The 26,681-nt window shown below is 39.9% G+C and overlaps 2 protein-coding genes across 4 annotated transcripts in view; one reads left to right on the top strand and one right to left on the bottom strand.

Moving 5' to 3' along the window:
- The window catches only part of ZC3H8 (zinc finger CCCH-type containing 8), a 35,392-nt gene extending 29,846 nt beyond the window's left edge, over window positions 1-5,546 (bottom strand). For both annotated transcript variants that reach the window (XM_082746579.1, XM_082746578.1), the window contains exons 1-2: window positions 5,367-5,546; window positions 1,653-1,767 (exon numbers count right to left, since the gene is read on the bottom strand). In XM_082746579.1, the coding sequence (XP_082602705.1) occupies window positions 1,653-1,767; window positions 5,367-5,536 (285 nt within the window). In that variant the 5' untranslated portion in view covers window positions 5,537-5,546. The remainder of the gene's footprint in view (window positions 1-1,652; window positions 1,768-5,366) is intronic.
- A 6,614-nt stretch (window positions 5,547-12,160) lies between these two features.
- ZC3H6 (zinc finger CCCH-type containing 6) overlaps window positions 12,161-26,681 on the top strand; it is a 53,999-nt gene continuing 39,478 nt past the window's right edge. The window contains exon 1 of one of the 2 annotated variants that reach the window (XM_082746576.1): window positions 12,161-12,620. In XM_082746576.1, the coding sequence (XP_082602702.1) occupies window positions 12,589-12,620 (32 nt within the window). In that variant the 5' untranslated portion in view covers window positions 12,161-12,588. Of the gene's footprint in view, window positions 12,621-14,475; window positions 14,598-26,681 lie in introns of those variants that run through there. The other variant, XM_082746577.1, reaches the window with a different exon arrangement.

Genomic DNA, 26,681 nt, shown 5'->3' on the forward strand with positions numbered 1-26,681 from the left:
CCTAGTCACAGAACTGTTTATTGGAATCTATTTTAAGTAACCATAGTGTGTTCCGCCTACCTATCTCCTATAGGTAGGGACCTTTAACTGGGCATGAAGGACTGGGGTCTATGAGACTAAAACAGTATAAAAAAAAAATACGCATGGGTGGCTTAGTCGGTTGAGTGTCAGGCTCTTGGTTTCGGCTTGGGTCATGATCTCGGGGTCGTGAGATCAAGCTCCAAGTAGGGCTCCGTGCTGAACGTAGAGCCTGTTTGAGTTTTCACTCTCTGCCCCTTTCCCCACTCATACGCTCTCTCACACGTGTATGTGCTCTTTCTCACAAATAAATAAATCTTTAAAAAAAAATGGAGGAAAATCCAGGCCACAGATTTTCGGGGTTTAGACCCTGGCTCTGGTCCACAACAGCCATACATGCCCTAAAGGGTGAAAGAGTGATATACTTGGGTAGCTGAGAGGCTTGCTGAGGAGATGAGGATGCCATATCTCCTGTACTTTCTGTCCTGTACACTTTTATGAAGCTAAGTGTAAGAGGATCACATTAAAGCCTATTTGTGTCTTTTGAGTCTCACTGCCAATTCAAACCCATCATTTTGTGGTGTGTTAAAATCCACAATAAAAGGGGCGCCTGGGTGGCTCACTTGGTTAAGTGGCTGCCTCTGGCTCAGATCACGATCCCAGAGTCCTGGGATCGAGTTCCGCATCAGGGCTCCTTGCTCAGGAGGAAGTCTGCTTCTCCCTCTGCCTGCTGCTCCCCCACACTTGTGCGCGCGCTCTCTCTCTCTGACAAATAAATAAAATCTTAAAAAAAAATTTTTTTCACAATTAAAAAAAAAGTTCAAAGAGAGGCAAGAGAGGAGCAGATATTGGCTGTTATGGGTTGACTGTGTCCTCCCCAAATTCTCCTGATGAACTCATAACAGTTATTACCTTACTATGTGGCCTTATTGGGAAATAGGGCCATTACATGTGTAGTTGGTTAAGATGAGGTCATTAGGGTAAGCTGTAATCCATTATGACTGGTGTCCTTATAAAAAAGGTATATTTAGACACAGACATATGAACATAGAGAGAACACAATTCAAATATGAAGGTAAAGATCAAGGTGATGCTTCTGGAAGCCATGCCAAGGAACACCAAAGATTGCCAGCAAACCACCAGAAACTCCCAGAGGAGCATGAAACAGATTCTCCCTCACAGCCCTCAGAAGAAGCCAACTCTGCCAACACTTTGAGATCAGGCTTCCAGTCTCCAGAAACGCAAGACAACTTCTGTTGTATAAGTCACCAATTTGCAGTCCTTTGTTAGAGCAGTCCTAACAAAGTAACATAAGCTTTAAGCTGTAAATCAGTAAGGTTAGTTAAGTTATTACCAAATCAAAATCCTTAAAAATTACGACCTAATTTGCAAAGAGAAGTTTTTGAAACCATTTACAATCCATTTCAGAAACAGAGGAAATCAAAATAAAAGCAATACACTAAAACAGTTCATGTTAAATGACTGAATGATAAATTTTCTGAAGTGTTAGCAGGTTTCCTTGATATAAGCCAACTAGGTCTCCAATGCTGACTAAACTGGGACAAACAGGACCTCTAACAAATTTCTCACACCCACTCCTCTCCATTTTTTTCAATATGCCAACTTAATCTTACTTTTTTGGGTATTTGCTCACATTCCAGTTTTACTTCCCATTTTATTTTCTCTTGTGTTTTTCTTTTCTCTTCTTGTGTTTCCTCAACTTCTGCATCATCTATTCCATCATCGATTCTGCAGCAAAAATATCAAATAAACATAAGAAGTTTTTTCAATCTGAAAATGGTTCATACCATAGCATTAAAATGAATGGCTTTGGCTTATCTTTTACTTGCCCTCAAAGAAATTCCACACTCAAATTCTACTCTAAATACTCCAAGGAATAATATACAAATTTAGGATGAGCAGTACATGTCAACATGTGCTTCTAAGTAAATCAGAAAGCTGAAATTTTAGATTACATAACCTTCATGGTCTAGTAACAGGAGCTATATAAACCACCATTCATTCATCACTGCATTCATTCAACAGATACAGAGTATCCACCATATACCAGGCTGTAGGCCTTAAATCCTGGGATACAACAATGAAAAAGACCTGGTCCCTGTCTTCTGAGAACTTTCTATGTGCTTGGGAGAAAAAAAATAAAGTGATTTTAATATAGTATGTTAAGCATAGGTACATACATGAGGAACACTAAACTGGTCAAGGATCTTCTAACCTTTAAATATATGTAAGAAAAAAGAAAAAAGAAAGCCTCCTACCCTGCCTATATGATATGATATATATATCATACATGCATGAGTGGGGGGAATGGCAGAGGGAGAGGGAGAAGCAGAGTCCCTGCTGAGCAGGGAGCCTGACATCAGACTCTGGACACGGGACTCAGGACCCGGGACTCATCCTGGGATCATGACCTGAGCCAAAGGCAGACGCTCAACCAACTGAGCCACCTGGGTGCCCCTCTCCTGTTATTTTAAATAGCAAATCATCTTTCTAATGATACTGACCCCAAGCCTTGTAGTAATGTATACTCCTTCCATATCCCCATCCAATCTGTGAAAAGTCCAGTTTACCTTCAAAATATATCCTTATTTGACCACTTCTTACTACTAATACTATGATCCAAACTACTCTTGCCCTGTTACATTCTACTCTCAACACAACCACAATGACCCTGCTAAAATGTCACTCTTGTTGCAAACCTTCTAATAGCTTTTCATCTCATTCAGGGTAAAAGCGGAAGTCCTTACCGCACCTACAAGTCCCTACATGATCTGCCTCCCTGACCATATCCCCCAGTACCTCTTAAGTCCTACTTCTCTTCAAGTCCTGCTCCTTGAACTCCAATCCAGCTGTCACTCTGGCCACTTTGTTCCCATCACCCAATCATACCCACACTCACTCCACCTCAAGACCTTTATATGGACCTTTATATTCTCTCTGCTAGAAACCAACCTGCCTCACTCCCCTACTCAAGTATTACTTACCAGTGATATTACAAAGGCTTTAACTACCTTCTTTAAAATACCTACATTCAGGATACCTGGTCAGGATACCACCCAGGTATCCTGAATGTAGGTATAAGTGCCAATGGCAGTGGGCTAAGCCTCTGCCTTGGGCTCAGGTCATGATCTCAGGGTCCTGGGATCAAGCTCCGCACTGGGCTCTCTGCTCAGCAGAGTCTGCTTCCCCCTCTCTCTGCCTGCTACTCTGCCTACTTGTGAAGTCTTTCTCTGTCAAAGAAATAAAATCTTTTAAAAAATAAAATAAAATATCTACATTCTCCCTGCCATCCCATCCTCTCTTCCTTCCCTGCTACCCAGCTTTCATTTTCTCCATGGTATTTATTATCACCCAAAATACTATCTATTTATGCATTGTCCGAGGGAGGGGGGTATAAAATCTCATGAATATGGAGATTTTTATCTCTTTTGTTTATTTATTGCTATAGCCCCAGGGCCTAGGATAATGGCAGGTGCTCAAGAAATAAGTAATCCCCGGGCGCCTGGGTGGCTCAGTGGGTTAAAGCCTCTGTCTTCGGTTCAGGTCATGATCCCAGGGTCCTGGGTTTGAGCCCCACGACTGGGCTCTCTGCTCAGCAGGGAGCCTGCTTCCTCTTCTCCCTCTGCCTGCTTCTCTGCCTACTTGTGATCTCTGTCTGTCAAATAAATAAATAAAATCTTTAAAAAAAAAAAAAAGTAATCCCCTCATAAAATTACTAAGAAAAAACTCAAAACCATAAGATTGATTCCTGTAACCTTATTTAAAACAAAAAAATCCTTTATGCAATGAAAATAATGCCATAAACACAGTCAAAAGGCAAATAACAAATACAAAGTAAAATATCTGCTGATAAGAGTTCCTAAAATTTTAAAGAGAAGGACCAATGGAGAGAAAAACAGCAAAGGATATGAACAAGGAACTGTTCACAGATGCTCTTCATACTTCAATACCATTCCACATCTAACATTTGGGCAAAAATTCAGAAGTGTCTTTTATGTAGTTTAGTACAGTTTTTATGAATAGAATGTTCTGTCCCACCCATTTTCAAATTGATAGATGCTATTGTTTTCTAACATGCGGCTATTGTCTTGTGATGATTCATTCACCTTGCTGAATTCTCCTACGGATTTTAATAGTTTATTAACGTTCCTCTTGTTTTCCTTTGTAGGTGGATCATATCATCTGTAAGTTATTAATGTCTTTCTCTCTTTTCAGTATTTATAGATCTTATTTTATGTTAGTTACCTTGCCTTAGAAACAAAGAAATCAAATCATGGGTAACTTGGTCCTAGCTTTGCCACTTAAATTGTGCGATCTTGGCAAGTTATGTTCCTCTCTGTGCCTCAATTTTCTCATCTGCAAAAACAAGGACAGTACCTTTTCTTCAAGGTTAAGATTAAATGACGTATTTCACGTAAAGCACTTAAGTAAAACTTTTGATGGCAACCTGAATTAAGGTAATAGTTTCAATTAAGGTATAAGTGAACAAATCTGAGCGATATCAACCAGATTAAGAGAATGAATGAAATAAAGGAACAAAAGGCTGTGTGTCTCCGTTTCAGCTTATGGAAACTGGGGAAAACACACAGGTTTAGAAGTTGGTTTTTAGCACTTCAAACAGAAAAAAAGTAAATGAATATCTGGGTGTAAATAAATTACACTATACACCTCTCTAAATGAGATTAATAAATTAGCACCATTTGGCTAGTAGAGTCAGTCCCTTTCTCAACCTAAAGGAAACGTTACATCCAAACGATGTTTGCTGCTTTACTGTGGTCTTTAGGGTCTTCTGATGCAAAATGAACTAAAGGCAAATTATTTACTATTTACCCTCATTGCTTAATAAACTTAGGGTTTCGGGTTTTTCTTGAACAAACAAACAAACAAAGGTGTTTAACATGTGTCAGTGAGAAATGACAAATGATCTGTCCCCTACGAGCTGACGGTCCGGTGGAAGGAAGAGTCATGTGGGAACACATGGAGGTTTCCAACCGAGTCTCCAGGGTCAGGAGCGCAGGGAAAGGGGAGCCTCCTGCTATCGCTCCCTGGACCCCGCGGGTCCCCTGACGCAAGGGTCCCGGCACCTCTGGCCGTGGCGTCTTACGAACCGAGCCCCATTGCCGGCTACCGTTCCCGCGGCTCCAGAGCGACCTCTCCACGTTCTACCCCCGCGCCAGCCAGGCTGACCCCACACGCTCGCCCACGCACTCCCCGCACGACCCAGCGGCGTGGCCCACACGCGGCCAGGGCTGCCTCCGAATGGAACCAAAAGGCGGAATCCGACTGGGGCCCCTGCGATCAAAGCATGAAAAGATGGGGGGAATCACCTTTCATCAAAGTCCGTGGTCGGTTTTTTACCAAGGGCCGGGTTGGGGGGTTTGGAGAAAAGATTCTCAAAATCCATCACCCTCGCGAGGGCCCCGCAGCTAGAGTAACAACCACCGCCTGAGGAGGAGGGACCCAGCTCCCGGCCCCGGCCGCAGGTCGCCTCGCGCATGCGCCGCCCCGCCCCCGCGCACGTCTGCTCTCTCCTTCCCCGTGGCTCTGCGCAGGCGCCAGGGTAATTGGGGTTTTTGTTGATTGTGTTTTTTTGGTGTGCATTTTGATGTTAGCTAACATATTAGTTGGAATTTTTAACCTGAATCCTTGGGAGTCAGTCCTTGAGAGTTCTTTCACTGTCATTAGGGGTAAGTGCGCATTCCATGTGGAGAGAATAGTATCAAGGCCGGAAAACAGAGCACGCATTTGGGAAAAGGAAGCGTTGAGTTTTGCTTATTCTAATGCCTGTGGAAGAGTGGAAGTTGTGGGAATCATGAAAGCCTCAAACGCTAGACATCGAACCCGACGGGCTGCTACTAGTGAACGACTGTTTGATTCCCGGCACGAATCAGGGTCCACTTCCCAGACAAGCGAAGAGAAGTTGTACTTTCTCCTGTTGTTTATATTATAGGCAATCCTTTCTTGTACATCAGTCATTACTAAAAATTGAGAAGAAACTTGAAATGAATTAAGGTATTACCTCATTTGGAGGAAAGTACTATACTACAGAACTCAGATTATTATCATACATACGTTTTCATTTTTAAAAAGTCCAGTATACAGCAAAAGATAACCAGTCTGTGGGGAAAAATTAAAATGGTAGGTAAAAAGCAGCAAATGTAGCAAGAAAAACTGACCTGCAAAGGCATCAGATACTATCCTTTTTAGATAAAGACTATAAAAGGCAAAGTATGTTTGTGATAGATTTCTTACAGGACAGATCACTGGTCTTCCAAACTTTCCTAGAAGATAAGGCCTACTATATTTGAAAACAGCTGCTGCTGATGCCCCCAGTTCTATTCAGGGTTAGGTATGACTAAGCACCTGGGCACCTGCTTCTGCAGGTGCTCCTCTCTCTTTCCCATGCCTTCCCCATTAAAGCCCTCCAGCTTCACCTGGACAGGGAAGATGGTCTTTGAAACATCTGTCAACCATCTGCAAATCTCAAGGAAAGGCTGGTTCTGCTATAGACTAAGGGACTTAAATCAGCAAGCAAGGAGTGGATAGGCTTGAAGCAAGGTACGCTTAAGACCATTAGATTGCTTTTACAGATTGATTCTAAAAAATGGTCCCTGGGTGCCTGGGTGGCTCAGTCGTTAAGCAGCTGCCTTCAGCTCAGGTCATGACCCCAGGCTCCTGGGATAGAGCCCAGAATTGGGCTCCCTGCTCAACAGGAAGCCTGTTTCTCCCTCTCCCAATCCCCCTGCTTCTGTTCCCTCTCTCGCTGTGTCTCTCTGTGTTATAAATAAATAAATAAATAAATAAAATCTCAAAAAATGGGCCCAATTCTCTACCTTTTCCTATACTCACATCCTTTGCAATATGACTTTGTAGCCCTTCCCAACAAGTGGTGGGATCTATTTCACCACCTCTTTCATCCGAGTTGAATTCATAACCTACTTTTGCTAATAGAATGGAGCAGAAAAGCCTTGCCAATGCCAAGCTGGAGCCCTAAGAGGCCGTGTGTGTGTCTGCTCTCTCTTGAACTCCTGCCTTCTCCAGAACAACAAGCCCAGGCCACCTTGCTGAACAGAAGGGAGAGACATGTGGAGGATAAGACAAATGGAGGAGAACAGCAGCACCCAGTCTACAGCTAGCAAAGCCCTAGAAGCAAAGCTGCCAAGTCAACCTGCAGCTGACCACAGACACACAATGGAGACCAGTGAAGAACTGAAGAACCTCCCAGATGATCCCAGTCCAAACTGGTGACCAACATTGTAAGCTAAATAGTTGTTTTAAGCTACCATGTTTTAAAAGAAGCTTATTATACACCAAAACCTGATAAAAGGGGAACTATAAAAAGTGACATTAAGGAGTGGAAAAGAGGGGCGCCTAGGTGGCTCAGTGGGTTAAGCCTCTGCCCTCGGCTCAGGTCATGATCTCAGGGTCCTGGAATCAAGCCCCGCATTGGGCTCTCTGCTCAGCAGGGAGCCTGCTTCCCACTCTCTCTCTGCCTACTTGTGATCTCTTGTCTGTCAAATAAATAAATAAAATCTTTTTAAAAAATAAAATAAAAAGGAGTGGAAAAGAGCCAAGTAGAGCTTTCAAAAGTTAAAAATATGATATGACATTAAAAATTCAATAGATGGTATGGTACTCTTTTTTTTTTTTTTTAAAGATTTTATTTATTTATTTGACAGAGATCACAGGTAGGTAGAGAGGCTGGTGCAGAGAGAGAGAGAGAGAGAGGGAAGCAGGCTCCCTGCCGAGCAGAGAGCCCGATGTGGGACTCAATCCCAGGACCCTGAGATCATGACCTGACCCGAAGGCAGCGGCTTAACCCACTGAGCCACCCAGGCGCCCCAGATGGTATGGTAGTCTTAAAATGTATTCACAATTCTTTAACAAATTCTTTACCCCATCAAAAGATGGAGCGTAGTCCCCTCTCCTTAAATGTGAATTAGATCCGGTGACTTCCAAAATACACAGTGTTAGATGGTGTCCAACTTCTGAGACTAGGTGGTAAAAAGCACTGCAGTTTCTGCCTTCCTCTCTTGAATCGCCTACCCGAAGGGAAGTCAGTCACCATCTCAGAAAACACTCCTGCAGCCTGGGAAAAGCCGACCGTTTGAGTGGGCCACCTTGGAAGCTGATGTGCCAGCACCACTCCAGCCTCATAAGAGACTCTGGGACGGAACCACTCAGATAAGTAGCTCCAGGATTCCTGATCCATAATAAATAAATAAGAAGATAAATGTTTATGTTACTGGACTCAGTTCTTTGGACCCAGCAACGGTAGAAATGAGGCTGGACCCAAAATTTAAAAACACAGGCAAGGCTTTGCTATAAGGGCAACAGCTGCAGCTGAAGGGAGACACAGTCATGACAAAGGGGTCAAATAAAATGGTCTCTTGCTCTCTGAATAATAACCAGGGAAACTTTTAAAGGGGCTAAGGCGGGAAAGGAGTGATGTTTAAGCACGTAGAGACAGGGAATTCCAGAGAATTGGGGACAGGGGCCCAGTTGACAAAACTGTGCTTCTTCCTCTATCCTATGTTTCATTTGCATGTTTTCTCTACCTCTGGGTGTGTGTTTTAGCATAATAATAAGGGAAAAAAATCAGTGAAAGGAAAGTTCACTGCCAATTTTATCTCAGGCTAGTCTGAACCTGGTTTAGGCTTGTTTCTTTTGCCGGTGCTTTGTTCTGCAGGAAAAAGCGGTAACATCCTACAGGTTGGTCTACAAGAGAAGTAATAACAACCACCCATGAGAGTTCCAGGTATCTAGGGGCTTTTTCTCAAGGTCCCTGTCTCATTTACTGTTTTTTTTTTTTTTTTTTTTATTTTACTTATTTATGAGATAGAGAGAGAGAGAGAGAGAGAAAGCGCACACACAGGAGAGAGAGATAGGGAGAAGCAGACTCCCTGCTGGGCAAGGAGCCCAACGTGGGGCTTGATCCCAAGACCCTGAGATCATGACCTGAGTCAAAGGCAAACGCTCAACTGCCCGAATCACCCAGGTACCCCTCATTTATGTTTTAAACCACAAAGTTTAGGGATAATTTGCTATGCAATAGATAAGTGATGCCCCTATCATTATAAAGCAGCTGGCCTAAGCATAGAATTATCACATGACCCAGCAATTCTACTCTTGGGTATATACCCTAGAGAGTTGAAAACTGGGATTGAGACAGATATGTGCATACTCCTATTCATTGCAGCATTAGTCACAAGAGCCAGTCGGTGGAAACATCCCAAGTATTGGATAAATCAAATGTAGTCGATACATACAATAGAATATTATTCAATCATAGGAATGAAATTCAGACACATGCTACAACATGATGAACCTTGAACACAGTATGCTAAGTGAAATAAGCTGAGCTCAAAAACATAAATACTGTATTTCCACTTATATGAGGTATTTGGAATGGGCAAATCAGAGAGACAGATAATAGATTAGAGGCTTTCAAAAGTACTAGGAGACTGGGAGATGGGAGGGAGTTATTGCCTGATGGTTACAGTTTCTGTTATGAGCAATGAAAAATTTTGGAAGTTGACCGTGATAGTTGCACAGCAGTGTGACTGTAGTTAATGCCACTGAACTGTCACATCAAAATGGTTAAATTGGCAAATTTTATATTATATATAATTTACCGCACAAAAAAGCAACTGGCATAATAAGATGGTGGAATGGTCTCTTGAGTACCAGTTTCTGTACATGTTTTGTGAACATATGCTATAAATCAGCCACCAATAATATGGTGCTGTGGGGCATGTGGTGGCTCAGTTGGTTGAGTGACTGCCTTCGGGTCAGGTCATGATCCTGGAGTCCCAGGATCGACGAGTCCCACACAGGGCTCCCTGCTCAACAGGGAGTCTGCTTTTCCCGCTGACCTTTCTCCACTCATCCTCTCTCTATCTCATTCTCTCGCTCTCTCAAATAAGTAAATAAAATCTTCCAAAAAACAAAAAAAAGGTGTTGTTTCTCCCATAGTCAGGATTCATGGGCATGGGAATCAAACCATGGAAATAGGAGTCGACCCTTCCTTTATTATCCCTGTGACGCCCTAGTAGAAGTTTTGCTTTTTTTTTTTTTTTTTAAATTCTTGCTTCTAATCTTCAAAACTTTGAGTTCTGCTTGTCAAGAGCAGAGTTTTTCAACGTCAGCATTTTGACATTTGGGGCTGAGTAATTGACAGTCCTGTGTGTAAAAGGATGTTTAGCAGCATCCCTGGCCTCTCCCCACTAGATGCCAGTAGCACTCCTTCCCCAGTTGGCACCCTTATAGTGATTACAATATTTGTGTGCATTAAGGGTGGGATGACTGTCAAAGATAAACAAAGCCAGACATTAAAGTAGCAAAGACTCATTTTATTCAGAAACTATTTACTGAGGGTAAAAGGCTGAGCTCCATTCAAATTACGTAGAGATGACTGGGTCTTCTTCTTCTTCTTCTTCTTCTTCTTCTTCTTTTTAAGATTTTATTTATTTATTCGACAGAAAGAGAGAGAGATCACAAGTACGCAGAGAGGCAGGCAGAGAGAGAGGAAGAAGCAGGCTCCCTACTGAACAGAGAGCCCGCCATGGGGCTCCATCCCAGGACCCTGAGATCATGACCTGAGCGAAGGCAGAGACTTAAAGCCTCCCAGGCACCCCATGACTGGGTCTTTTAAAGGGAGAATCAAATAACATATAATTCAATTTACAGGAAATGTTCAAAAGGCAAATCTATAGAAACAAAAGTAGATTATCCGTTGCCTGAGGCAGGAGTGGCAAGACACTTGGGGGATGGAATGTTCTGAAACTGAATGTTGGTGATAGTTGCATTACTTGGAAAATCTACTAAAAGTCATTAAACTGTACGCTTAAAATGGGTAAATTTTCAGGTACATGCTTTTATATCAATAGAGCTATTTTAAAAATATATATATATATAGGGAGGGAGCACCAAGATGGCTCAGTCCTTGAGTGTGGGAGAATAAGAAGCGGGGTATCTGAATTAGCTACCCTAAGACCTAAATTAAGTAAAATAGTTACAATAGACAAAGACCTAGAGATTCTAATCTTAACTCCAAATGCTAATTATTGTTACTTCAGACAAAATAGATCCGCTTTCTGGAAGTTTCCTAGTAATGTATTATGTCAAAATGTGGCAAACGCCTGCAGAATTATCTATCAAGTGTGCAGGTCTTGTCAATGGCTGCATTCAATTTAACAGCAAAAAAAAAAAAAAAAAAAAAAGCTTGATTTCTTTTCTCTTTTTCCATGTACATATCTTTTTTATTTATAAATTTAATTTACAAATTGCGATTGCTTCTGAAGGGACTGCATTTATTACGTTAATCAAATACATTCACCACAAAGATATCTGACAGAATTTACCATTAAGTTCATCATTCCATTACAAAACAAGGAACTTTGCTTCAGAAGTTTATTTACTAAATAGGCCAAAATATTGACTTGTCGTTAAAAAATTATTGCCAAAGGTCAGGTTCACAAGTATAAAGACATCTGATGGCTAGTTTTTATTTACAAAATATTCGTGTATATTTCACATATGAAATATTGTTTCAACTAAACAAATCTGATTTTCCTTTTACTCTTATTAATATTATTATTTAATAATTGGGTAAGTAAATTTAGAATCAGAAAAAGTCACATGCCATGCTATTTTCTTCAAAACGCAATTATCAGCACCAGACATTACCAAAAAAAGGCGCTAACTTGTAGAGGAAGCACATTTTCCCATTATTTAAGCGACCGAAGTGATTTTTTAAAATGACTCAACACCTGCCTCTGCTTCATCAACCCATCCCAAACCACGCGGCAGCATGGCTTTAGGGGCCCTTTTTTTAGGGCGCGTCTTGAGCCCCCGCGCCCGTTTCCCAGCGGGCCAGCACGAGCTGGGCCCAGAGGCGCGGACCAACAGCACCGGGCTCGCAGGCCTCCTCCCCCGCCCAGTGCTACCCAAGGCGCCGCCTGGCCCCACCAGCAGACTGCCGCCTCCGCCGCTTCACAGAGAAGGATGGGAACCCGCCCCTGGGAGTGATTGACGGGCTTCCTCCTCCAATGGCCAACGCGCTCTGCCCCGACGGGCCGGGCAAGGGCCGCGGCACGCGGAGGAATCTCTCCTGCCCTTTAGTCCCGGGCTAGGTGTTGCGGCAGGCGCCATTTTATCGAGCCGCCTGTCTCGGGTGCCGCCATGTTGGTGAGGAGAAATCACCGTTACGGCCAGTGTCCAAATCCCCGCGTCGCTGCACGCCGCCCGCCCGCCCGCTCCCAAGCCTCAGCCACCGGCGGCGAATAGAGACTAAAGCGGCAGCGCCGGCAGCGCGGGGCCGTTGCCCAGTGTTTGCAGTTAGAGCCCCATCTCTCTGGCGTGATTGTTAATAGACTGGAAAGTCTGTGTCTGTGTCGCTCACTAGTAACCGTGAGTTTTTACCACTTCGTCACCTCTCGGCGGCGGCCGGGAGCAGGTACCCGCAGGCGGCGCAGGGGTCCTCCCCGCGCCCCGCCGCCGCCGGCCTCGCAGACCTGTCCTCCAGCCCCGCCCCGTTCTTGACCAAACATGACAGACTCTGAACATGCAGGGCACGACAGGTCGGGAACCCTTCTTGTCTGTCTTTCTGTCGGATGAGAGGAGGGGTCTGGGGCGGCGGGAGCGGGCCGGGGCCGCGCGCCTCCTGCATGACTTAGACGTCTCTGTGTGGCTCCATCAGTTCCATGACGTGCGCCCTTATGTAAAGCCCAGGCTGGCGGCCGCGGGGGAGGTCGGCCCGGCCGCGCCCGCCTCCCCGCGCCGGGGTCCTTTCCGGCCGGCCCCGCCCCCGGCCGGCACGTGCGAGCCCCCCGCCCCCGGGCGGCTCCGTCTGCCGCTCGGTCTGCGCCCGGCGCCTCCCGCGTGCTGGCTCGGTGCTGCGGTCCAGCCTGGGCTGAAACGAAGCCTCTCCGAGCCCAGGGTCCGCTGTGCGCTTCCAGATGGGACCAGCCAGGAATCTGTAATAGCGGGTGTTCTCTTTGCTGCCCTAGCACACTCCTAAAAATAAACTTTTTTTTTTTTTTTTTTTTTTTAGGAAAATTTTAAACAACCCCCAAAGGCCATGTATTTATAGTCTTACTCCTCATAATTTGAGTTTCAAGTTAAAAATGCTAACACAAAGTACGGAGGCTTCTCAGACCTTAGTGTAGCACAGCTTTCTCCTAAAGTAAAAACTCCCCGGATTATCCCCTCTAACTGCATTTTCTAAGTACTGTGTATAATTTGAACACTTAATGGAGATTCTAATATTTTATTTTTGCTTTAAGGGCTCGTTCTTGGTTTCTTTTAGTGCTTTGGGGGTGTTTTCAAATTTTTAAAAGCGCAAATAGCATACTTAGGTTTTGGTTAGGTTTTTAATTTACTATGCTACCTACCTTGTAAAAACAAAGAGTTTAATTTATTAAATTACTGCAATAAAATCTGTTGCATCTAATTCTTATTTAGAATATTTAAAAATATGAAACCTGGCAATTACTCCTTTGTCAATAGAAGTAATCAAAAGTATACATTGTACTCTAGTCTAAACTAGATGCAGATTGCCTAAGTTTTACCTGTGAAGTAATGTGATAAGCTTTTTGTGAAGCAGTCCACACGCTTTTTTTTTTTTTTTTTAAAACCCCACAAGCAGAAATAACAATCACTGAAATTTGAAATATCTAAATGTTTGGCAACCTTTCGAGTGGTAAAAATATTTCAAAAACTTTGATATCCTAGTGATGAAAGTGGAGCTCCAGAAGACAGGTCAATTAAACAAACAGTAATTTTTAGAAAGTAAAAAACACTTAAAAATTATGGCAATGTAAGCTTGCACTTGGTATATTTTTCATGATTATGTTACATTATTTTGTCATTAAAATGATAGAATTCTTGGAATGGGTTAACTAATATTTTGAGAAATTTTCCATTCTGAATTTCCCACTCAGAATATCTGTGAACAATCCCTAAAGTTCATTATTTTTGTATGGAGGAAGGAAATGTGTTCTTTGTTCATAAAGCAGCTTCAATATGTAGAAGTATGTATTCTATATAATGAAGAAACCTTGTCACCAAATTCAAGTATTGAAATAACTTTGCCAGTAAGGAACTGTGATGCCAGGCTTTAAAAAGAATTTGGAATTTTGAAATATCGAATTAGAAGTTAAAAAGAGTTTGAAGAAGTTTTTGTAAGATTTATTAACAGCTTAGTACTAAGAACTGAAGATTAAATAATAGTGATATTTAGTCTTTTTTTGTTTTATATTAGGACTAAAAATAATGTGTTCTAGTGATTACTGAAATAAAAAGGTAAGCTTCATTTTAACTTACTCAGTTATTAAATGACAGTATTATTTTGAGGCAAGAAGAGACAGTTTAACTTTTTCACATTTTCTTCTGTCAACCTGTGTGGAAAACAAACAATTACATCAAAAAACAAAGTGAATTGTGAGTCAGGAAATGGTCTAACTCTGGTATGCTACCCCTGAGTTTTGGGAACTTGAGCAAGCCTACTTTCTTTATTGATAAGAGGGTTGTACAAGAATTTTTCAAGTTCTTACAAGGTCAGTGTTTTTCAGCCTCCTGTGGGAAGCTTTTTAAAAAGTGTTTCTTTCATTTCTATTGGTCTGAGCTTCAGCCTGGGTTTGAAAATTTTTTAAAGCTCCTCAGGTAATTCTGTTATGTGCCAAATTGAGAACGACTCTACTGGATTAATGTTTTACAATCTTAGCTGAACCTCAAAATCACTTTAAGGAATGAAGATTTTTGTCTTGCCCGAGCAACTGAATCAGAATCTCTAGGGAGGACTGTGGTAATCTGTTTTTAATAGCCTGCCCAGGTGATTCTTAAGAAATGTGGGGGAAAATGGACTAGTCTGTGAAATTCCGAAATATTCGGTGCTTCCATATGATAGCTATTCTATACTGTAATACAAGTTTCTGTGAATTATTGGAGAAGATATATGAATTCTGGTATTTGGTGCTAGGCATTGTTTCAAGGATATCCTTTTTCTAACGTTTTTAAAGTTAAGGCTTATTGTGAGTACAAGGATGAAAGTTGAATATATGACTTTTACTTACAACTGCTTTATATAAATTAAAATATTGCTATTATAATTTACATGAGAATGAGACTTTAAATGGAAATGGAAATTCACAGAAGGTGCAGTTTTTTTTTCTTTTGAGAAATGGTAGTTTTCTTGGACATGGTTTATATGGTGAACGTTTTGCACAAGATTTGTTTGCCAAATGAGGTTGCTTATTTAAAAAATACCAATTTGGTGTTTCACTATAGTGAGTGAAACTCAATATATTTATATGTGTCACTAATGTAACTATGCATAAATAAATTTGTGGATATATAGAATATTAGTAGAGAGAACTTCTGCATAGGATCTGAGAAATCAAGAATAGAGGTGGAGTTGGGGGAAGCCAAAGGGAGATAAAATTCTTGTCTTTTCATTCAGTTCTTCCCTTTCTTCCAGTTCTCTAGGCACAACTTCAGCCATCTAGCTTTATATTTCACTGGATGTTGACCCAGTTAAAATAAAACACAAATAACTTTTAAAAGATTTTTTTTTAAAGATTTTATTTATTTATTTGACAGAGAAATCGCAAGTAGATGGAGAGGCAGGCAAAGAGAGAGAGGGAAGCAGGCTCCCCGCTGAGCAGAGAGCCCGATGCGGGACTCGATCCCAAGACCCCGAGATCATGACCCGAGCCGAAGGCAGTGGCCTAACCCACTGAGCCACCCAGGCGCCCCCACAAATAACTTTTAAAGGCTAAATACTATGAGTGCCTGTTTGGACACATGTACAGTAGAGTAGGAAAGATAAATATATACCTATAAAACTATTACATAATTTTCTGAAATATGCTAAAAGTAAAAAGTTTTACAGGATCTGAACTGGGAAGAATGTTAATTTCAGCATGAGTAATAGAGCTTATGCTTTTGAGAGTCTTTAATTAATAAGACTTTGTGTGACCTTCCTTTGGGAAGAGGTTATTCTTTGCCCATTATGAACAACCTTCCTACCTTCTTTCCCTCCTCTCCCCCATTTTCCTTCCTCATGTAAAACAAGAACCAAATTCCCAACTAGTCAGAACTGTAGTAGGTTATATTTTCTCCCTTTCTCCCCTAACACATAATGATTAAAACATTGCTAAGAGACTACACTAGAGAATCTGAAGGGATTGGTGATAGAGCTGATGATTATACTTTCCATGTGTTACAGGGTTTTCATTTGATTCTCACATTAGTCCTATGAGGCAGTATAGTATTACAATGCTCAGTAACCTATCTACGAGATCCCACAGATAGGGGCTAGATAGAGCCTAGGTATGCAAACTCCTGCCTGCAGTATTATTTTCACTCTTCATTATCTTTTCATGGGGATGGAATAAAAGAAGTTCTAGCCTTTCTTTCTTTTTTTAATATTTTATTTTATTATTTGAAAGAGAGAGAGAACACAAGAAGGGGAGGGTCAGAGGGAGGAGCAGACTCCCTGCTGGGCAGAGAACCTGATGTGGCACTTGATCCCAGGACTCCCGGATCATGACCTGAGCCGAAGGCAGTTGCCTAACCAAGTGAGCCACCCAGGTGCCCATAGACTTTATTTTCTAAATTGTCGGGGATTGTAATGTGTACAATTAAGAGCCCTCCATTCACAGTAAAACCTGGGTTTTGATTCCGGTTTTTTTTTCTTAGTTAATATTTTTCTATTTTCCATGATTATTTTTCTTATTTGTGAAATAAGGTAGTTGAACTAGGTGATATTGAATCTTCCTTCCTACTTTAATAAGTCAGTAATTTTTCTTTTAAGATTTTATTTATTTATTTGACAGAGAGAGATCACAAATAGGCAGAGAGAGAGAGAGAGAGGAGGAAGCAGGCTCCCTGCTGAGCAGAGAGCCCGATGCGGGACTCGATCCCAGGACCCTGAGATCATGACCTGAGCCAAAGGCAGCGGCTTAACCCACTGAGCCACCCAGGCGCCCCAATAAGTCAGTAATTTTAATCAAAAAATTGCAAAGCCTTATTTCACGTGAGAGTTCACTTAATGTTCTGTAAAATACCTATGTGTACTTGAGCAAATGCCCCCCTTCACTGGGCTACTAATTAATTTATTTTTAATGGTAAAATACACATGTAAACTTTACACCTTAACCATTTGTAAGTGGATAGTTCAGTAGTGTTAAGTACCTTCACATTGTTGTACAACCAAGCTTCAGAACTGTTTCATCTTGCAAAACTTAAATTCTATCATTAGTTTATCATTTACTCCTGAGTCTACTAATTTATTGTTAAAACTATCAAAATGAGCTTTTCTTTAGCAAATGTAAAAAACTCAAACTATACATCACGTTGAGGTTTGACTTTGGAAAGCACTTCGACTTTTAGATTCTATTTTTCCTTTCCTAGCCCTTCATAAACTATTTCATTTACTTTTAAATTTTCATTCAACAGATTTCTTTTTTTTTTTTTAAAGATTTTATTTATTTATTTGACAGAGAGAGATCACAGTAGGCAGAGAGGCAGGCAGAGAGAGGGGAAGGAAAGGAAGCAGGCCCCTGCTGAGCAGAGAGCCCGATGCGGGACTCGATCCCAGGACCCTGAGATCATGACCTGAGCCGAAGGCAGCGGCTTAACCCACTGAGCCACCCAGGCGCCCTCATTCAACAGATTTCTATGCCAAGTATATAGTGTTAAGCACTGGGGAAGCAAATCTCAATACAGTATCACCAGACTTGCTCTCTGGGATCTTACAATGTAGTAGGGGAAACAGATTGGTAAATACATAGTTATAGCACTAGTCCTATAATAGTAAAGTCCTGTAATAGTAAAGGAGCCACAGGAGGATTTGAACAGAAGAGGAGCAGGGTCATGCTGTGGTAAAGGAGTGGTAAAAAAGAAGTTGCTTATGGTAATCTAAGTGACGGGTGATGATAGTTTTAGGCCAATGAGGGGAAGATGATATAAATTGAGTGCCGTGGTGGCATAGGTGGGGGCTTCAGGGAGGCATCATGGAAGTAGCTACATCTGGAAGATGAGTAAAATTTGGCCACGCAGAGTCAAATATATGAAAAGCGTGAAGAAGTGAACTGGCATGGTAGGTTCAGAGATGATAAAATGTTAGTATGTGAAGCGTGTACAACATTTTCAGGAATGAGGAAAAGTCTTCAGTGAATTAGGGATCTGACCCTGAGTGGTATAAAGATCTCCTCAAAGTTTTTTTAAAGTTTATTTATTTATTTACTTAAGTAATCTCTATACCCAACCGGGCTCAAACTCACATGATCATGCCATTCTGGCATGATACCTCAGGGCTAGGAGGAGGCAGATTATAGAAAGGGAAGATTAGTAGAAGGAAGACAATTTAGGGAACTTTTCAATACTTTCCATTAAATCTTAAGTACCTAATATTCAGTATATATTGTTTTGGACTTGGGGAAGACATCAGTAAAGAAAAAATCCTTTGCCTAATGGAGCTTACATGTTATTTGGAGAAAGAGGCGATAAATATGAAAAACAAATGTGGTCAATGCTGATAAGGTAGAAAGGGAGGTGGGGTACCCTTTGGGTGTAGGAAGGGCATTCCCATTTTAAATAGGTGTTTAGAGAAACGGGTGGCTTTGAATTTATCACATCAAGCCTCAAGTCAGTCTAGGGCTATCCCAGTATTCTTTTGTGCATCGATGCCCCCAGTGGCCTTGTTTCAGTTTTTCAGATTCAGAAACACATAGGTCTCAGCTGATCAGACTTGGAGATGTTAATTCATCCTAAAAAGTAATAAACGTGGCTAACATTTACCTGGTGCTTGCTATATGCCAGGTTCTGTTTTAAGTGCTTTACAATGAATTATTGCATTTAATCTTCATGACAGCCCTACACAGGAGCCTTCATTTTACAAATGAGGAAATAGACACTAAGGGATTGATGAATTTCCCAAGGTTGCAGAGTACATCAGTGGGAACTCAAGTAATCTGATTCTAGAACCAGCATTTTTATTCAAGGATAGAAATCCCTATCACAAGAGAATATGTGTATTTGTGTGTGTGTATCAGAATACCAATTCAGTAATGTAAAATGAGAATTAGATATTTGCATCAGGGAGGGTATTCTTTCCATGTAGAATGCTATATGGAAAACCAAATTATCAAATATTGCCTAATGAATAAGAGCATGGGATTAGAATGAGGGAGTTGATTGTAAATGACTAGAAGTTTTAATGGCTTCGTGCTCAGATAGAGTGATCTTTCCATCTTTATAATGTATCTACCAAGCACTTACTTGCATCTATCACCCTTATAAAATATCTTCTCCCCTGGGCACTCTACATCAGCACTGGCCACATTTGTCTCTCTCTCTCTCTGTGTTTCCTTTTTCATCATTTCTGTTGCTAACCAGCCCACCTTTCTGATAGGTACATTTCTTTTCATTGCATGTTCATATCTTAAATTTAGTTAGTCATCTTTTACTTGGTCCTGTGTATCTGACTTCCTTATCTCTGTTTTGGTTCACCTTATCTTGATTTTATGGTTGAACTTTCTGAGATGATACTATTCTGAGGAAATACTATTTCTAGTATCTTTTTTGAGGTGTTTGGGTCCTGGGAGGTATTGCTTAACTGCTGATCCCATTTACCAACCTAAATAGCAGTCATTGGATGACCTTTGCAAAAGCAGTTTCAGCAGATTATTATTACTCTTGGCAAAGAACAACCTTTCTCTAGTGTAAAATAGCTTTATATTTCTTTTCTTTTCTGTCTCTCTTTCTTTCCTTTTTTTTTTTCTTTTTAGTAGGCTCAGAGCTCAGTTCAGGGCTTGAACTCACAACCCTGAGACCAAGACCTGAGCTGAGATGGGGTCATAACACTTACTGACTAAGTCACCCAGACACCCCATGCTTTGCTTTGTTTTTAATGTGAGTTAATGTCTTAATATTACTACTTCAAATGAACTCTTATAATATATCAGCTTTTATAAATCATACCCACATTTTTGAGTGGCAAATAGCCAAAGCAAGTCCCAAGGAGTGTTTAAAGGGAATCCTAAGTTAATTATCATTAAAATTATAACACCATGTACTAATTATTAACAATCTATTTATGAAAGTGATAGAAAACTAGGTTTAGAACTTGTTCTAGGTTTAGAACTTGTGATACTCAATATTTTACATATATTATTTACAATTCACACACTATTTTTTTAAGATTTTATTTATTTGCGAGAGAGAGAGAGAGAAAGCATGAGTCGGAGGAGGGGCAGAGGGAGAAGCAGGGAGCCATATGCGGGACTGGATCCCAGGACCCTGAGACCATGACCTGAGCCAAAGGCAGATGCCTAATTGACTCAGCCACCCAGGTACCCCTATAATTCATGTACTTTAATTCATATGATTCATGTAGACAGAACAGATAGCAATATCTTCATTTTATAGTTTAGGAAACTGATTTAGAGAGTAAATAACTATTTATGACAGTTTGTGTAGCATTTGATTTCATACTTGCCACTGTTGCCTCTTGATGGTACTAAATCTAACACCAGTCCCAACACCCAGTTGATGATTTTCCATAATAAAGAAAGTAGGATTTAAAAGAAAAAAAAAATCTTACACCAGATGCTGGATTGGGATATTGGATCCATAAAGGGGTTTGGGTTTTTTTTCCTTTTAGCTGTTACTTGATCCCAGGCAATTTCGACCTACTTTGTTACAAATTCATCTTATATGACAGTTTTTCTAAATCCTAAAACATTAAAAATTGAGTGTATAAAGAATATTATCACATATTTTTAAAAGAGTATGAGATCAGTTAAATCTACCTACGTCAGCACATTTTTAGCTATAGAAAACAAGAATTCTATTTCATACAGGTTTTAACCTATTAAGAGAATTTATTAAAAATGCATAGAGATCAGAAGAACCAACACCTCTTTTGCTTGGATTTTCTTGATGACTGGCACTTGACTATAAAGTACTAGATCGCTGGTTCTTGTGTGTGGGGTTTGATTACTCTCTCAATATTATTACTCCTCTTTTCTACTTGGCTATTTGAAGATTGTTAGTTTCTTTTGTACATAAAATGGTTTTCATAATCATTAATTGCACATTTTTCTCTTACCTTAGTGTTCATTTGTACTTCATCGAATTGATAAAATTTCAGTATATAAAGCACACAAGGAGATTCTTGTTGTAAGCTATACCTAAAATACTGTCTTAACCTGGAAAATGGATCAGATAATAATAGTAAATCCAGATGACGTGGTTTTTTTTAGTATATATGACCTATTACGCTGATTAGATATAATAGTAACTAACCTAAGGGTCATGTAATTTCTAGTCTTGTCATATTCAGGGATCCAGAAATGACTTGAAGCAGACCAAGGCAGAATGGAGAAACATGCTTTAGCTGGATACTTAGACCAAAGCCTAATTTTGACATGTTTAAAAAAAAAAAAAGAACTCCAGGAACACTCCCCAAAACCTAGAGCCCTGATACCTCATATCATAGGTAATATGATAGCAAGTAATTTGGCATATTGGGAACTTTAACGAACCAAGTGGGATTTTTTTGAATATTATTGGGTTGTAGGTAATTTTACCCAGTTTACTCTAGATTCATCCAACAAAACTTTTTCAACTTTTTTTTTAAGATTTTATTTATTTATTTGACAGAGAGAGATCACAAGTAGGCGGAGCAGCAGGCAGAGAGAGAGGGGGGAAGCAGGCTCCCTGCTGAGCAGAGAGCCGCATATGGGGCTCGATCCCAGGACCCTGAGATCATGACCTGAGCCGAAGGCAGAGGCTTAACCCACTGAACCACCCAGGTGCCCCAACTTTTTCAACTTTTGTTATGATGTCATGACCCCTAGAAGATTACTTTCTAGCTTTCAAATTCTGTGTATTTTATTTGCTGAGATTGGTTTCTATTGAGTTTCTAGTTTCCCCAGCTTATACTGGAGAGCCTAAGTCAAGAGGATAAATTGAAAGGAAATGAAAGGAAATGAATTTTAGCTTAGTGAGTTAACAAGATAGCAAATGAAATATTAAAAATAATTTTTAAAAATGTAATCTCAAAAAAGCATATGGCAACCTAACACACAATATTGTTTTATTCCCGTAATAGTCTATCTCAGCTTATGGCATAAAGGATGTTTGAGGAGTAATACAGTTTTCTTTCATGATGTCAACCATACAAGCTCAAGGATATATTTGAAAATTCTTCATTTCCCAAGGGGCGCCTGGGTGTCTCAATCTTTAAACATCTGTTTTTACTTGGATCATGATCCTGGAGTCCTGGGATCGAGTCCCACATGGGGCTCCCTGCTCGGCGGGAAGCCTGCTTCTCCCTCTCCCACTCCCCCTGCTTGTGTTCCTGCTCTCACTGTCTCTCTCTGTCAAATAGATAAGATCTTAAAAAACAACAACAACTCTTCATTTCCCGAGATTAATATACAGCAATGCCTCTTCTATCTGGCACTGGGCAGGAAATTTAGCATCAATAGATATTTTATTATCAGAAACTATAATTTTATTATAAATATTTCCAAAGGATCGCTTTGTAAATAAAATTTGTGGCATACCTTCCTCTCTTACTAACTAGACAATTACTGTTATTTTTTTCCTTAATTACTTTGGTTCATCATGAATATCTATTGTCACTATAATTACTATGAACCCTAGGTATTATGTTCCATCTTGTGTTTTCTTGTTGGGTCCAGGAGACTTCGGAAATATAGGAGGCTTTCACACAGACTGTTGCTGAGTATTGCTTAGTGATAGGATAAAGGAGAAAAGCCTCAGGAACAGACTCCAGATTTGGTCCACCACAGTTTCTTTTCTGCATTTACTTATTTGAAATAATTTTTCATTGTTATTCTCTGAAGGAAGAATAAAAGAAATTTCCCCTTTGAAGTCCATGCTTTTGGGATTTGTAACGTTGCCCAGGTTCTGTGAAAGTATCTGTCATCTTCCATACCCATTCTATTAAAACGCACATATTTCAGGTAAATCACAAGAGAAGAGGAAACTTCAGTTGGGGGCTATCTATTGTGAACAGTGCTAAGTAATTAACTAACTTTATCTCACTTAATCATTAAACAACTTTGTGATGGTAGATTGATTGATCCTATCTGCAGATAAGGAAACTGAGTGTTAAGATGAAGGATAATTGGTTCAAGTCAGTATAGGTAATATATGACTGGGAAGCAGAATCTGAGTGCATATCTTTCTGGCTCTAGAGCTTTTGTTCTTCTACCTTACATGATGCTTTTTTTTTTTTTTTTTTTTTTTTAAGATTTGAGACAGAGAGAGGTCACAAGTAGGCAGAGAGGCAGTCAGGGGGTGTGGGGGAGGCATGCTTCCTGCTGAGCAGAGAGCCCCATGCAGGGCTTGATTCCAGGACCCTGAAATCATGACCAGAGCCAAAGGCAGAGGCTTTAACCCACTGAGCCACCCAGGCACCCCCTACACAATGCCTTTTTAAGTAATTGGTTTTAACATGTCACAAACTTGGTTATTTAACATTCCTGCTCTAATTTCTAGGTTCAGGTGAGCTCACTTTGCCAGAATCCTGGGTCCTCATTAAATAAGGTGTTTGTTTGTTTGATTTTGGTTTGAGTCTTCTTTAGATTTAGGTGAAAATTACTCTTCTGGCAGCCAACTACCTCATTAGTATTTGACTCTCTTTTCTGGATATTGGTGCTTAGCTCCTTTTTGTTTTTATTAAATGGCGAACCTTTAGTGATAACATAGCAGTTTCCATTACTTCCAGCATTCCTCTCTCTTTTTTTTTTTTTCCTTCTTCTGACTTTGATGTGGAGGCTTTCATCTTATGAGAGCTGTTAATCTAAACTGCACCACTTTCTTTTTTTTCCAAGTCATATAAGTGACTTTTAAATAGAATTAAACAGTACTTCTCATCAGAAACCCTGGAAGCCAGAAAACAGTGGGATAATACATGTGTGTGTATATATGTATATATATATATATGTATTTTTTTAAAGATTTTATTTATTTATTTGACAGACAGAGATGACAAGTCAGCAGAGAAGCAGGCAGAGAGAGGGGACGGGAAGCAGGCTCCCCGCTGAGCAGAGAGCCTGATGCAGTGCTTGATCCCAGGACCCTGGGATCATGACCCAAGCCGAAGGCAGAGGCTTTAACCCACTGAGCCACCCAGGTGCCCTGATAATATATATTTTTAAAAATTTTTTTTATTAAAGTACAGTTGACATACTATGTTAGATTAGTGTACAACATAGTGATTCAACGATTCTGTACATTACTCATTGGTCATCACAGTAAGTGTAGTCACCATAGAATGTTATTACACAATATTATTGACTATATTCTTTATGCTGTACTTTTCATCCCCATGACTTATTTATTTTATATCTGGAAATTTATACCTTTTATTCCCCTCACCTATTTTGACCTCTCCTTTAATGCCCTCCACCCTAGCACCCACTGGTTTGTTCTCTGAATGAATCTATTTCTAATTTTTGTTTGCTTGCTTGCTTGTTTTATTTTTTAGATTCTTCATGTTTACATGAAATCATATGACATTTGTTTTTGTCTGTCTTATTTCACTTAGCATAATACCCTCTATTGCCCATCCCTGTTGTCACAAATGGCAAGATCTTTTTCTCTTCTTAGGGCTGAATAATATTCCACCGTGCGTGTGTGTGCATGTGTGTGTGTATCAGATAATATTCTATTCTGTATGTATGTGTATATGTACGTGTATATACACACATATATATATGTATCACATATATTATATGTGATATTCCTATGTGTTTGTATGTGTGTGTTATACATCACATCTTCTTTATCCATTTATCTAGTAATAGACATTTAGGTTGCTTCCCTATCTTGTCTGTTTTAAATTATGCTGCAGTAAACACTGGGGTGCATATATCTTTTCAAATTACTGTTTTCATTTTCTTTGAATAGATACCCAGTAGTGGAATTAGTGGATTGTATTTCTATATTCAGTTTTTTGAGGACCCTACATACTGTTTTGCACAGTGGATGCACTGATCTACATTCCAACTAAACTGGACCACTACTTTATCTGCTTGTCTGGGACCCTGAAATGAACAGGAAACCCATTTTCCACCTCTATGTGATTTGATTATTTTTACTTTTTAAAATATCTATACAATTAAAATTTTTGACCAATTTCCTTTGAGTGCCTAAAAAAATACTGTTCAGTAAAAAGAAAGCCGCATAGTACCTTATAACTCTAAGTCCCATATTATCAGTCCAATTGATCTAGCCTGGTGGCTGTCATTTCCTTATAAACATTAAAAGAACTTCAGTGGGGGGCATCTTGGTGGCTTAGTCGGTTACATGTTGCCTTCAGCTCGGGTCATGATCCTGGGGTCCTGGGATGGAGTCCCCCATTGCGCGCCCTGCTAGGTGGGGAGCCCGCTTCTCCCTCTCCCTCTGCCTGCCGCTCTGCTTCCTTGTGCTCTCCTTCTCTCTCTTTCTCTGTCAAATAAGTAAAATCTTACAAAAATAACATAAAATAGCTTCTGTGGAATTGAAGTAATTCATATTTACTTTTGCATGTTAGAAATGCAACTCTTAGACGTTAACAGTTTCTCTGTCATCTCTTAAAATATCACTTAAATGTGTGTGGATGAAGTTTCTTTTTTTCAACATTTATTACAAAAAGTTTCAAATATGCAAAGATGTTGAAAAAAGTTTACAGTAAACACCCCGATATCCTACCCACCAGTTGGTGAGCTTCTTAAATAATCTTCTTTATATTAGTGGCTATTAAGTGGTTTGGCTATTTGCAGTTTCCTCCTAACACCAAATGTGTGTAGCTGTTATAACAACATGGTAAAGAATTATGGATCTGGGAATCAGCCAGAGTTTGGGCTCTAGCTCTGTCATCTACTAGCAGAATCAGTTAAGCACTTTGTCCCTTTTCTTCACCTGTTTAATGAGGATAACAACATATTTCATAATTAACATGAAAATGAAGTGAACTGATTGAACATCTCTGTAGCATAGTAATTATTCAGTAATTGTTAACTATCATGTTGGGTTTTTTTTTTACTGTAAATTTGATTTAAGGTGTTATTTTACTTCAGAGTTACTGTTACTTGATCATAAACACATTTGCTAGAATTGAAGATAACCTTAAATAGTAAAAGAATTAGATAATAAAAAGTATAGACAAAAAAAGTGCTGAGAATTATATTTTAAAATATTTGTTAAAGTCACATATCCGTAATCCTCTGATGACCCCGTTTTTTAAAGGTTCTGTTCTAGGCAGTATTATGGCCTTTCTGGGGAAAATAACAAAGTTAGTTTACCCTTTTTTAGGAAAGGAACAGCTAAAATGGAATTATTTGCATTTTTTATTTGTTAATATCTAGATGTGAGAGATTGATTGCAGGACTATGAAGACAAACTGGCACTATAATGAATATTATAGTGCTTTCCTTAAATATTAATGCTTTCCTTAAAGAAGAGCCTTTAGTTTTATTTATGTTCTCTTTTGTTTTCTGTATTTTGTTGATTTCTTCCCTTATATTTATTATTTTCATTCTTCTCCTGGGTTTACCCATTTCTGAGTTCTTTAGTTGAATGTATAGCTCACTTATTTCTAACCTTTTATTTCCTGAAAA

The sequence above is a fragment of the Mustela nivalis genome (assembly GCF_964662115.1).
Source record: "Mustela nivalis genome assembly, chromosome: 8".
Taxonomy (NCBI): domain Eukaryota; kingdom Metazoa; phylum Chordata; class Mammalia; order Carnivora; family Mustelidae; genus Mustela; species Mustela nivalis.